Source organism: Rhinoraja longicauda, chromosome 17 (assembly GCF_053455715.1).
Source record: "Rhinoraja longicauda isolate Sanriku21f chromosome 17, sRhiLon1.1, whole genome shotgun sequence".
Lineage (NCBI taxonomy): Eukaryota > Metazoa > Chordata > Chondrichthyes > Rajiformes > Arhynchobatidae > Rhinoraja > Rhinoraja longicauda.
In genome coordinates this window covers 6,224,620-6,239,108 of record NC_135969.1, presented here as the reverse complement: position 1 = coordinate 6,239,108, position 14,489 = coordinate 6,224,620, and the positions used below count along the sequence as shown (strand labels likewise).

The 14,489-nt window shown below is 47.2% G+C and overlaps 1 protein-coding gene across 1 annotated transcript in view; it reads right to left on the bottom strand.

Moving 5' to 3' along the window:
- LOC144601708 (protein shisa-5-like) overlaps nt 1-5,788 on the bottom strand; it is a 69,310-nt gene extending 63,522 nt beyond the window's left edge. Inside the window, exon 1 of the mRNA XM_078413999.1 lies at nt 5,485-5,788. Coding sequence (XP_078270125.1) covers nt 5,485-5,495 — 11 coding nt within the window. The 5' untranslated portion in view covers nt 5,496-5,788. The remainder of the gene's footprint in view (nt 1-5,484) is intronic.
- Nucleotides 5,789-14,489: the final 8,701 nt, after the last annotated feature.

The window sequence follows — 14,489 nt, the reverse complement described above, 5'->3', positions numbered from 1 at the left end:
AAAGTGATGTGGAGAGAAAAGCTTTATCTTTATCAGAGCAAAATCCTGCTGACCTTAACGGTGATGATTTAGGAAAAGAAATGCAACACTTACCCTCAGTACATAAAGCAAATTTTGTAAATGCACAATTAAAGCCGTTAGAACTTGTTAACAGAGCACAGACTTGGTGACCCGTTTCCAAAAGTTTGTGCCAGCTTAAGAATACTATTAACAATTCCAGCAACAGTAGCTTCTGCAGAGAGGTCATTTAGCAAACTCAAGCTGATTAAGAATTATTTAAGGCCTACAATGTCTCAGGAATGTCTTGTGGATTTGGCCAGGCTAAGTATTGAATCAAACATTGCCAGAACAATTAATTTTCATGCTGCGATTCGAAATTTTTCACAAAAAAGGCCAGGAAAGTTCTTTTTTAAAAAAAGTAAATACTAAGCCGATCTACCTTTTAAAATTTTTTTTTACTAATAATTATGTCTTCTGATGATCTGATCTGCATTGCTATATAAAAGGATGTTTCAATGTGAATTCTTTCTCCTTATCTGTATTGTAGCATCAACAAAGATGTTCAAAACAAATGTGCTTTCTTCTCTCTGATTTTATTTATATTTATTTATATTTATCATGGAATATAGGAGCACAAGGCCTCAAATGCTGAAAATCAACAGAGTACTCCATTTTACCCCTCTCTCATCTTCCATACCTTCTTGGCCTTACAGGCTACAGCTCATGGCATAGAACCGTTGTGGATAAAAACAGGATGACTAATGGAGAAGGAAAGGGGGCCCAAAAGAAACTTTGTACCCACTGGTAAAATTCCTCTCAGAGGCCCTGCTCCTCAGGTTGACCAGTGTGTCATGGAGGGGGTGAGCTGTATTGTCCCATGATGCTCCACAGTTTGAGGGGCATCCTCCCCTCCAAGATCACCTCCCATGAATCCAACTCCACCCCCAGGACAGAGCCAGCCTTCTTGATCAGTTTCTTAATCCTATTCCTTTCTTTTCTCCAGAGATGCTGCCAGTCCCGCTGAGTTACTCCAGCTTTCTGTGTCTATATAAGATTCTCCAGTGACCTTCAGGGAAGGAAACTTACTACCCTCACCTGGGTCTGTCCCAACTATTACTCCAGATCCCCTGAGGCAGCAGAGTCTTAATTGCCCTCTGAAATGCAATGGCAAGGCACTCAGATTAGAGGGGGGGGGGGGGGTCACTTGGAATGGGCAGTAACCATTGGCATCACTAGTGATGACCAGATTGTGTTACAGATACTCGAGCTGGCCGAGGATTTAAGCACAGAGTGGTACTGCTTTAAGTCAAGCCCCTGCTCACCCATCACCCGAATTTATGGATCTACAATCTACATTGGCTGGCAAGTGATAAGTGTTTTCTAATCCACCCATCCTCTCCTCCCTCACTTCCTATTTCTGTGAGCTCCTTCAGTTCTACAACTTTCCATGAGGCACCATGTATTCAGCTGCCAAAACCCCAAGCTCAGAAGTTCCTTTGCCTCTTTTTCTTTCGTCAATATGTTCCTTAAAGCCAACCTTTTAAGTTCTGTGTGACATTTTGGGTCCCCACCTCACCCGAGTTCTCCGACTAGTTTCACTGTCCTCCCTAGTCATCAACACCTGTCCCTTTACCTCCCCCCTCAACTCCATCCAAGGACCCAAACAGTCTTTCCAGGTGAGACAGAGGTTCACCTGCACCTCCTCCAACCTCATCTATTGCATCCGCTGCTCTAGATGTCAACTTCTTTACATCGGCGAAACCAAACGCAGGCTCGGCGATCGTTTCGCTCAACACCTTCGCTCAGTCCGCCTCAACCAACCTGGTCTCCCGGTGGCTGAGCACTTCAACTCCCACTCCCAGTCTGACCTTTCTGTCATGGGCCTCCTCCAGTGCCATAGTGAGGCCCACCAGAAAATGGAGGAACAGCACCTCATATTTCACTTGGGTAGCTTGCAGCCCAGCGGTATGAACATGGACTTCTCCAACTTTAGATAGTTCCTCTGTCCCTCTCTTCCCCTCCCCTTCCCAGATCTCCCACTGTCTTCCTGACTCCACCTATATCCTTCCTTTCTCCCGCCCCCCTGACATCAGTCTGAAGAAAGGTCTTGACCAGTAAACGCCACCCATTCCTTCTCTCCTGAGATGCTGCCTGACCTGCTGAGTTACTCCAGCATTTTGTGAATAAATACCTTCGATTTGTACCAGCATCTGCAGTTATTTTCTTACAATACTAGTTTCACCATCGTCTTGCTGAGTTTCACTGTTTGTATCACTCATTATCACCTTCCCCACAGGCAACAATGGGCCATTGTGGGCTCCAACTTGCCTTGTTCTGTGTACCTTTTCACATCTCTCATTTCCCTCTCCCCTGACTCTCAGTCTGAAGAAGAGTCTCGACCCAAAACGTCACCCATTCCTTCTCTCCAGAGATGCTGCCTGACCCGCTGAGTTACTCCAGCTTTTTGCGTCCATCTTCTAATCCAGCTGTTGACCAGCATGAGGGTCAGCCAGGGATCCCCAGGATATCATCCCTTGCTTCACCTTTTGTTGATGCAGAAAAAGGTCTAGAATACTCGACTGCACTGTTGAGATTCCTCAGGTGACTTGTAAGAGACAACTTTAAAAATAAGAGAAACAATGGCACTTTCATCACGTCAGATTGTGCCTCTCCCTAACCTGTTGGACCAAACAATCAAGGGTGTCACCAGGTGCTCATCTTTGCTTCTTGGCATGCCAACTAGCCTCAGGAGATATGGAGGGAAAAAAAACTGCAGATGCTGGTTTAAAATCCAAGATAGACACAAAATGCTGGAGTAACTCAGCGGGTCAAGCAGCATCTCGGGGGAGAAGGGATTGGTGGCTTTTCGGGTCGAGACCCTTCTTCAGACTAAGAGTCGTGACCCTTCTTCAAACTGAGAATCGGCGGAGGGGGAATCTAGAGATGTGGAAGAGTAAGGCGTGAAAAGGACAGATCAAAGCAGACGCTGATCAAGGCAATGTAGAATGCCTAAATTGTTGGCTGAGGGGAAGATGACGACAAGGCATACAATCAGAAAAATCCATCAGGAGTATAGTGAAACTCGTCAGAGAATGAGTGTGGGGGAAGGACAGAGAGAGAGGGAAACCAAGGGTTACTGGAAGTTAAACAAATCAATATTTGTACCGAAGATGGACACAAAAAGCTGGAGTGACTCAGTGGGACAGGCAGCATCTCTGGAGAGAAGGATTGGTGATGTTTCGGCTCCGTCACACTTCATAACACAGGGTTGTAAGCTGCCCAAGCAAAATGTGAGGTGCTGTTCTTCCAATTCGCCCCAGGATCGCCAATTGGCATTAATAATCAGTTTACCAAAAAAAAGGCCAGGCCTCAACTCAAGGCAATCCAACCGATGGCACATTGTCACCAATAATATTCATCCAATTGATCAAAACAATCTCCCAGAAGAAGTAAACAAAGAAACTCAGCAGAATTCTGCTGTCACCATCACAAACACTTCAGCGTCGCTTTGAGACAGCGCAGTAACCCACTCATTCTGCATCAGCCAGAACTTCCTCATCCCTCATGACTCAGGAATTTGTCAAGTTCTTTTAAAAGAAAGACAAAAGAGGGGGCGCAGCGGTAGAGCTACTGCCTTGCAGCGCCAGAGACCCGGGTTCAATCCTGACTACTGGTGCTTGTCTGTACGGAGTTTGTACGCTCTCCCCGTGACCTGCCCGGGTTTTCTCTGAGATCTTCGGTGTCCACCCACACTCCAAAGACGTACAGGTTTGTGGGTTAATTGGCTTGGTAAATGTGTTTAAAAAAAGACAGTGTTAATGTGCGAGGATCGCTGGTCAGCACAGACTCAGTTGGCCGAAGTTTATCTTTAAACTAAATTAAGAATTTGGAAATGTCTCTCAAAAATACTCAAAAGGAGGCAAAATTTATTTTACATTGTCAAGCTTGACATTCAATTTGTTTAATCCCAAGAAACAAATGAAAGCCCATCCAACTTGTATTTGATTGCACGGGTCTGGCAGAGATATGCAGGAAGGAAATGCAGACGCTGGTTTAAACCGAAGATAGACACAAAGTGCTGGAGTAACTCAGCGGGACAGGCAGCGTCTCTGGAGAGAAGGGATGGGTGACGTTTCGGGTCGAGACCCTTCGTCAGACTCCAAGGAAGGGTCTCGACCCGAAACGTCACCCATTCCTTCTCTCCAGAGACGCTGCCTGTCCCGCTGAGTTACTCCAACATTTTGTGTCGATCTCTCTTGTGAGACCCGGTGAAGAAGGTTCTTCAGACCTTCTGAAACGTCGCCCATTCCTTCTCTCCCGAGATGCTGCCTGTCCCGCTGGGTTACTCCAGCATTTTGTGTCCATTTTCTGGCAGAGATACATTAGCAAAGGTTCAAAAGACGAATAATATTATTGGATCTCAACATGCACAGACCAGGGCATGCAGGGGCTCCTGTTTAACATCCCATGTGAAGGACGTTACCCTCAACGGCAAGACACTTCCTCAGTGCCACAGCCAACATTATATCCCCAGATTCCTCCAAAAGGTCAAACCCACAACTTTTTGAAATTGAGCAAGTTCAGATTTTCAACAGCCAAAGTTATTATGTTCATGAAATCTTGACGTTACTAACAACCTGCAATTAATTCTCATCCCCATCTGTCCTATGAACCTATATACCCACATTGGCAAGCCTGGAGTCATGTTGAATAAGCAGAACAGATGGATTTTTATCAACAACCCTTTTGCTCCACGCTTGCCATTCCTGACACTATTTTTTTGTTTAAATTCCAGATTCATTTAATTACTTGAATATAGGTTCTCCAGCTGCCATAGTGTTCCATCCCTGAATCTTTGACGCAGGGCTTTTGGAAAGTAATTCAGTATGCTGTGCTAGCCCTCTCTCTCTACGTTATCGGGACAATTTCCTTTGTGCGGGGTGGATAATAAATTCACCGTCGTTGATAAGGTGCAAAAGAACGGCCAGGAGTATCAGTGTTGATGCGAACTGTGAAACCATCCTTGGAAATGACAAAGCAAAGGACGATTTCCTCAGGCACAGACTTACAAGGAAGGCTACTTCCTTACAATTCCCAAACAGGAGGAAGTGTGGAAAAAGGGGCCGGGTTGGTAAAGAGATGGAAAAATATTCGCAAGCCTGTCATATATCTCCGAACGACAAAAAAAAAATTAATAATCGCACAAGTGCATTCAAAGAATTCACTTGCAAAAGGGAGCCAAGGTTAACAGAGCAGCTTAACTCTCTCTGTGCTTCCTGATTTAAAGACTCCAGTTGGAAGGGTAGCCAGCCTTTCTTGCAGGAAGTCACAAAGACACAGTGGTGTGCATTGCAGCTGGCTGCCTTCACATTATTCCTCAGCCCACTGTCAACTCAAGGAGAGTGCTCTTGCAAATGACACACACACACAGCACAAAGGCCCAGTCACACACACACACACACAAAAGAAAAAGTTCAAACTCACCTGAAGCTCATCTTGATTCAAGTTTAAAATTAATGATCAAGCCCGGCGGCAGAGGACGCTTGCCTTGTGTGGTCACAAACTGATGATCAGGGAGGTCACGCAAAGCTCGTTAGAGAGGGGGAACCATCAGCAATTCACACAAGGCTCTCTCTCTTGTTAAATCATTGATTTTCTCAGGATAGTTGCCCTTAATATCAATGAGCATTCACGGCGCCCTGAAGCATTAACAGCAGCAGCAGCACAGACACGAAATCCCCACTCGGCAGCACCACAAATGACAGAGTTAGCTAGCTAGCTGGCTGGCTGGCCACGCCTGCCACAACACGCTTACTTTCAGTACCGGCCAGTTAAACACAGGCAGCCATCCCTTGCATTCACTTGCAATTGGCTTAGAGATGCAACCGCTGCCAGGAGCTTGCAGAGACCACTGTGTTTGTTTATTTATTGCCTGCTCCACTTCACCATTTTAGAAAACTACTAGACCAAGTTGGGCCCAAACCTCTCCTGCATTGGTGCAGCACCCTGTCCTCCCCCGCTCCCCTCTCTCCTCAACCCCCCCTCCCCTCTCCCTCACTCCCCCCTCCCCTCTCACCTCTCCCCCCCTTCCCCCTCTCCTCAACCCTCCCTTCTCCCCCCTCCCTTCTCCCATACTCCCCCCTCCCCTCCCCTCACCCCCCTCCCCTCTCCCTTCTCCCCCATCCCTTCTCCCCCATCCCTTCTCCCCCACTCCCCCTTCCCCCCCTCCTCCCCCACTCCCCTTCCCTCAACCCCCTTCTCCCCCACTCCCCCACTCCCCCTTCCCCCCTCCCTCCCTCCTCCCCTCCCCCACCCCTCCTTTTAAACTTAAAAATGTGAATAACTTTTACAAATATAAGACCGATTTCAATAAAGCTACTTGCATTATCACTAAAGTGACAACGGTGAGTAAGGTGGGCCTAAAACTGTCGCGCTATCGTGTACCGTTTTGGCTGAAGTTCAGTCACAAACAAGATAACAAACGAGAGTTTTAGTATATAGATGTTTTGCATCAGAGGCAAGGGCGTGACGTGCCTTTGTGAGCTTGTAAGGACCCTGGCTTCCTTTGGCAGCTTGCAGCTAGCTCCCAGAGCCCCCAAACCAGGAATGCAAGGGGTCTTGCAGCAGCAATCCTGGTCTCTGTAGCAGAGAACGTTTGGGGGGGTTTAGCATCACTCCGAGTCGAATGTTACCGCGATGACTCACTACTCTGCATAACTCTACTCTTTCCCCAATGAGGATCACCGCCAAGGTCCAGGCAGGGTGTTTCCTCGGGCGTTCAACTCTGCTGCTCTGGGGAGGTGACCGGTGGAAAGATCGGACGGCATCACACGTAGAGGAAACTATGAGAAAGGATGATCCGACCGCGTGCACTACTTGGCAAAGGTGCAAACACAACTGAGCCAGAGCTGCAGAGTGCATGTTAGGACAATTACAGGGCAAAGGGAAGTTTATGCAGGTATCAAATCCCTGCAGGTAGGTGTGTGTGTGTGTGCGCGTGCGTGCGTGCGTGCGTGTGTGTGTGTGTGTAGATGGTTAACACAGGTCTGCAGACACCAGCAGTCAAAAGGAGTAAATCATCGTGACTCATAACACAGAGGGAACCACCCTGAGAAATGCAGAACTGATCCAGTGGCAGGCGGGAGGGAGCACTTCTCACGGGGCAGAGATGTTGCCCGTGAAGCATACATGCTGTGGGCTCTGCTGGGGCTGAGCTAAAGTGCTCAGGCCATCCATCCTGGGCATAGTCCACGCCCAGAGAGGAAAACAAGCTAAGCTAACGTTACAGATAGATGCACCATTGATCACGGTCTTTCATCACACTCCCTCCTCGGTCAAGGGTTCTTTAATCCGTGTTCTCACCCTCTCACTGCCCCCGTTCACTCATCGACCAGTTAGAGCCTGTAAACTACTACATCGACCAGTTAACTCTGTTTGCAGCTCATCCCCACGGTCACCCCAGTTCACCCCACCATCAGTAACATTCCCCTTCTCCACACACACACTGCAGCTTGTTAGTGGGCTAACAAGCGGGCTTGTTCGGTGGCGCAGCGGTAGAGTTGCTGCCTCACAGCGCCAGAGACCCGGGTTCCATCCTGACTATGGGTGCTGTCTGTACAGAGTTTGTACATTTTCCTTGTGACCTGCATGGGTTTTCTCCGTGTGCTCCGGTTTCCTCCCACACTCCCAAAGACGTACAGGTTTGTAGGCTAATTGGCTTTGGTAAAATTGTAAATTGTCCCTAGTGTGTAAGGTAGTGTTAGTGTATGGGGTGATTGATGATTGGCATGGCCTCGGTGGGCTGAAGAGCCACCTTCCTTCCCTACTGTATCTCTAAAGTTTAAAGTCTAAAAGCTTTACAAGGGTTATTTTTCTCTCCTTTTCTGGCAAAAGGCCCTGGTCCTGAAAGGTCGACGCTATTTTTCTCTCCCAACATATGCAATACGGTCTGTGGCTATCTCCACCATTTTCTGTTTTTGTTTTAGATTTCCAGCATATGCAGTTTCTTTTGAGTGTCACTATTCTACACTTCCAACCTGATTCTCTGTTCGTTGAGATTTAAGCCTAACTTCACCTTGCAATGCTAGCTTCAAATTCTTCAATCCCCTTAAAAATTAAAATGTATGAGCTGAAATTACTTGGTGACAGTCCTCTGTGGCAGAGAATTCCAAACGAGTAAAGAGGTTTTTCTTCTCTTCCCATCCCATTCCTACACACTGTGACCTAGACTTTCAGATTCCCCAGAGGAAACACCTTCTCCTCCTCCCTGAAACGTCACCCATTCAATAGACAATAGGTGCAGGAGTAGGCCATTCGGCCCTTCGAGCCAGATTGAAGAGGCACAATGGTGTTTGTCGTATCCACACTGGCTGCAGTGCAGATCAAACACTCCTTGTCCGTTACTTCAGGCTGATCCAAGCCCCGTGGTTGTTAGCGATGAATGCCAAAGAAGAGCTGTGAGCCCAGATTAATGCATGCCGAGAAGGAAAAGGTATTGTACACCACTGCTGAGAAGATCATGTAGCAAAATTCAGAAAAGTCCACAAGAGATTTGCAAATAACCAGTGGGTTATTGGTTTCGTGTAATGGAGCCCTAATTTGGAAACAACATTTTATAAAATAGGTTTAAGAGAACACGTTAAGACAAAGACATACAAGATAGATGCAAAATGCTGGAGTAACTCAGTGGGATAGGCAGCAGCTCTGGAGAGAAGGAATGAATGGGTGACGACCCAAAACGTCACCCATTCCCAAAGATACTAGAGGAGCAAGAAGGACCACTCCGTCAAAATCCCCTATACTGAAGTGTAGTACGCAAAGGAGCGTAACGGCCGCCATTTTAGTAGGCAAAACCCGCCGTTCGCTATGCCTCTCGTAGTGTAATCAGTGTTTTTGGGGAACAGTATGTGTGATGATACCATTAAACATGCAGAATGTATCTCATCTATCAATTCACAGATTTTTGTTATTTTTCTTTTAAAATATTTCTGCAAGTTTCTGCCTACTAAAATGGCGTCATGACGTAGTACAGTTTTTAAGGTCGAGTGGTCTATCTTGCTCTGCTCTGTTAACTTTTCCCATTCCTTCTATCCAGAGACACTGCCTGTCCCGCTGAGTTACTCCAGCATTTTATGTCTATCTTGAGTGTAGACCAGCATCTGCAGTTCCTTCCTGCATAAAGACATACAACATGGAAATAAGGGGAGGTCTATTGCACCTCATCTATTGCATCCGCTGCTCCAGATGTCAACTTATTTACATCGGCGAAACCAAACGCAGGCTCGGCAATCGCTTCGCTCAACACCTGCGCTCAGTCCGCATTAAACAATCGGATCTCCCGGTGGCTGAGCACTTCAACTCCCCCTCCCACTCCCAGTCTGACCTTTCTGTCATGGGCCTCCTCCAGTGCCACAGTGAGGCCCACCGGAAATTGGAGGAACAGCACCTCATATTTCGCATGGGCAGCTTACAGCCCAGCGGTATGAACATCGACTTCTCCAACTTTAGATAGTTCCTCTGTCCCTCCCTTCCCCTCCCCCTTCCCAGTTCTCCCTCTATCTTCCTGTCTCCACCTATATCCTTCCTTTGACCCGTCCCCCTGACATCAGTCTGAAGAAGGGTCTCGACCCGAAACGTCGCCCATTCCTTCTCTCCTGAGATGCTGCCTGACCTGCTGAGTTACTCCAGCATTTTGTGAATATATACAACATGGAAATAGGTGGAGGTGCACCAATTCCATCCCAACCATCAAGCACTTATTTACATTGATCCTATATTACTACCCTTGGCAATGCCATCACACTGCCCTCAAATTCAACCTCTGCACTCTCGGAACCGTTACAGTGACCAACTAATCCACTAACAACCTACATCGTTTAGATATGGAACACCTGGAGGAAACCCATGCAGTGCAGGGAAAAGGTGCACACTGCATACAGACATCAAACCAGAGCCATTGGAGCCAGTGGCGTGTCTAAGGCATGGCATGTACAGCACGTGCTCTGGGCGCCACTGGAAGGGGGCGCCACTGAGCAGTTTCTATTAATTCCAGCTGCTCGCCGTGTGATTGGCCCTCGCCGCCCGTTTTCCGCTTGGATACGGGGGCGGGCCGCTGATTGGTCGTTGGCCGGGCCCGGCGGGGGGGGGGGGGGGTGGGGGGGGGGTGGCGGTGAGTGGCGGCGCGGCAGTGCGCTCCCGGGAACCCAGTGAGCATGGCAGTGGGGGAATATTTAAACCACTGTCAGAAGATCGCCACACAGGTAACTGTGCAAAAAAACAATATAGATATGAACACAAGGAATAGCAGAGTAAAACAGCAGCACCCTGTACATGCAGATTAGACGAGACAATAGACAATAGGTGCAGGAGGAGGCCATTCGGCCCTTCGAGCCAGCACCACCATTCAATGTGATCATGGCTGATCATTCTCAATCAGTACCCCGTTCCTGCCTTCTCCCCATACCCCCTGACTCCGCTATCCTTAAGAGCTCTATCTAGCTCTCTCTTGAAAGCATTCAGAGAATTGGCCTCCACTACCTTCTGAGGCAGAGAATTCCACAGATTCACAACTCTCTGACTGAAAAGGTTTTTCCTCATCTCCGTTCTAAATGGCCTACCCCTTATTCTTAAACTGTGGCCCCTTGTTCTGGACTCCCCCAACATTGGGAACATGTTTCCTGCCTCTAACGTGTCCAACCCCTTAATAATCTTATACGTTTCGATAAGATCCCCTCTCATCCTTCTAAATTCCAGTGTATACAAGCCTAGTCGCTCCAGTCTTCCAACATATGACAGTCCCGCCATTCCGGGAATTAACCTAGTAAACCTACGCTGCACGCCCTCAATAACAAGAATATCCTTCCTCAAATTTGGAGACCAAAACTGCACACAGTACTCCAGGTGCGGTCTCACTAGGGCCCTGTACAACTGCAGAAGGACCTCTTTGCTCCTATACTCAACTAGTGACAGGGGAGGGGAGCAGCACCCTGTACATGCAGATTGGACTAGTTACGGGGGAGGGGAGCCACTGACCACTTCAACATAACAAGGTAGACACAAAATGCTGGAGTCACTCAGTGGGTCAGGCAGCATCTCAGGAGAGAAGGAACGGGTGACGTTACGGGTCGAGACCATTGAACCAGCATCTGCGGTTATTTCCCTACTTCAACATAACAAATTAATTCAACATTCATGTGTTTGTGCATATTTTTCATTTGCACAATTGGGACTTGGGTGAAAAAGACCATTGCAACTTGTTTTTGCCTGTTATGAATTTGCGATTTTCTTTCTTGCCGAGACGTGTCTGTTTTTTTACCCCCGGTCGGTGCATTGTTGCTTTTTGCCTACTCTCCTTTTAAAAAATTTTTTTTTAAATGTTTGTGTGATTATCAAATGCAAAGGTGCAGTGAAAAAAGATAAGGTGCATTTATTTGCCTGCTGAACCGATCTGTGTGTTGAATTATGAAGTGAATGTGTGGTTCACTGGGTTGCAAAACTTCGCAACAGTTCTTGTGAAAGAGTATTGTAACAGCTTTGTTCCCTCCTTCACCTCCCCCAGTCGACATTAATGAGTGGAAATCTTCCCCATTAAGTGCATCCACGGTTCTCGGTTACATTTAGCATTACGTTAGCCAATTAAAGTATGATTGCAAAACATAAAAATAGTCATTCTATTTGCACAGCACTGCAAATTCCACTGCATCAGTGTTGCGAAGTGGTGACCCGAGATGGCGGTTGGCAGACATGTCCGTGTTGCTTGACTTGTATTTTTGAGCTGATATTATGGTAAAGTTATCTAAAAGATGGGTGTCAGATGTTTGGACAGGGGGCGCAATTTCAGTGCTTGCCACAGGCGCTATTTTCTGTAGTTACGCCTCAGATTGGAACACCTGCTCTCAGCCTGCCTGGACCTACGTGATCTCACTATCAGAGTGAGGCCCAGTGCAAGTTGGAGGAACAGCACCTCATATTTCACTTGGGCAGCTGACCCAACCCATTGTTGTGTAGGAACATAACTGCAGATGCTGGTACAAATCAAAGGTGTCACAAAATGCTGGAGTAACTCAGCGGGTCAGGCAGCATCTAGGAGGGAGGGAACAGGTGACGTTTCGGGTCGAGACCTTTCTTCAGACTGAGGAATCTGATCAGTCTGAAGAAGGGTCTCGACCCGAAACGTCACCCGTTCCCTCTCTCCTAGATGCATCCTGACCTGCTGAGTTACTCCAGCATTTTGTGACACCCATTGCTATATATATTTACTTCTAACTTCAAGTAACTCTTGCTTTCCCCCCTCTCTCTCCATCCCTCCCCCATCCTAGTTCTCCGACTCGTTTCACTGTCCTCCTGATTAAAGTTTACAATGACCCATTATACATTTTCCTTGATCTCCGTCCCCTTTCATCTCCCGTTCTCACACCTTCCCCTTCGATGGCTTCATGTCCCCCTCTCCCCTGACTCTCAGTCTGACGAAAGGTCTCGACCTGAAACGTCACCCATTCCTTCTCTCCAGATATGTTGCCTGTCCCGCTGAGTTACTCCAGCGTTTTGTGTCTTATCTTCTGGAGCGGTGAGACAACTGCTCTCTCAGCTGCATCGCAGTGCCCTGCCCTTTACCCTAGATATCTTGTTGAAAAAATAATAATACTTTCCCCATGGATTGTCTCTTTTACACAGCCATTCTTAAATAACCAGTGATATACTGTGTGCAATTCCTGAACGCATAAGAGGGCTTTGCTGGGCTGTTGATACTGTGCCAGAAAGAGACAGCTCAAGTTTGCCACGTGCATATTTCAACTTGAAATAATGGATCGTAACTTTGCAGATTTAAGAGATAAGAATTCATAAGCAACACTTTATTCACTCCATCTAAGGTCACTCTGCACAAATGTGATCTCCACCCCATGGCTCAACATAACAAGTTTGGATCAGAGGTTTCGATTCTTAATCTCCAATCTTATCTACACCGTTAATTACAGAGAGAGCTAGATGGAGCTCTTAAGGATAGCGGAGTCAGGGGGTATGGGGAGAAGGCAGGAACGGGGTACTGATTGAGAATGATCAGCCATGATCACATTGAATGGTGGTGCTGGCTCGAAGGGCCGGATGGCCTCCTCCTGCACCTATTGTCTATAACAGATTGGACAACACTGCAGTGTAGGATACTTGTTGTCCTGTGACCATTCGTTTCTAGGTTAAAGTCCAGTTTGGAATGGTCAGGTGAAAGCCAGTTGCGTTGCAAGGTGGTAAACACAAAATGCTGGAGTAACTCAGCGGGTCAGGCAGCATCTCTGGAGAGAAGGAATGGGTTACGTTTCAGGTCGAGACCCTTCTTCGGACTGATGTCAGGGGGGCGGGACAAAGGAAGGATATAGGTGGAGACAGGAAGACAGAGGGAGATCTGGGAAGGAGGAGGGGAAGAGAGGGACAGAAGAACTATCTAAAGTTGGAGAAGTCGATGTTCATACCACTGGGCTGCAAGCTGCCCAGGCGAAATATGAGGTGCTGTAAAAGCTCACTCATAGAGGTGGGCAACATAGTCCGGACACAAGAGACTGAAGATGCTGGGAACTGGAGCAAAACATGAACCATGAGAGGAATTCAGGAGGAAAAGCAGCATCTATGGAGGCAGAGGGATAGTCAGCATTTGGTGGTCGAAACCTGGTATCTGGAGTTGGGGCAAACATCAGTGGAATTGAGTAAACTCTTTTAAAGCAATGCACTAGCATTCATCCTGTAAATTCTCCACGGGAAATCTCCAGTTAAATGCAGCTAGACCTTAAAAAAATATGGCTGTGTACCCAGGCCACAAGCACACGAGTGCAAGTGAACATGGCCTGTATCCTTTTGCCCTCTCCTTCAATAACAATAGACAATAGACAATAGGTGCAGGAGGCCCATTCGGCCCTTCGAGCCAGCACCGCCATTCAATGTGATCATGGCTGATCATTCTCAATCAGTACCCCGTTCCTGCCTTCTCCCCATACCCCCCCGACTCCGCTATCCTTAAGAGCTCTATCTAGCTCTCTCTTGAATGCATTCAGAGAATTGGCCTCCACTGCCTTCTGAGGCAGAGAATTCCAGATTCACAACTCTCTGACTGAAAAAGTTTTTCCTCATCTCAGTTCTAAATGGCCTACCCCTTATTCTTAAACTGTGGCCCCTTGTTCGCCCCCTGTGGCGCCTTCAATACAAACAAATTCCTGTATTTCCAGGTCAAGTAAGGAGAACCATTGCTATCTGAAGCCCCGGACGAAGAAATGCAAAAACAGAGCAAGAAATTTAATGAAATCCAAATCTCCAATAAAAACAAGTTCATATCCACGATTAAAGTTGGCAATGTAAGAATCCTGTTGGATTTCCGAGAGGCTGTTTTTGATTCTGGGACTGTTGAATGATTTGACCATTGAAACACATATCTGGAGCTGAGCCGTGCAGATAAGGAGAAGCAAGAAACTGCAATTATTATACTTGAAGTGCAGATAAAATAGTGC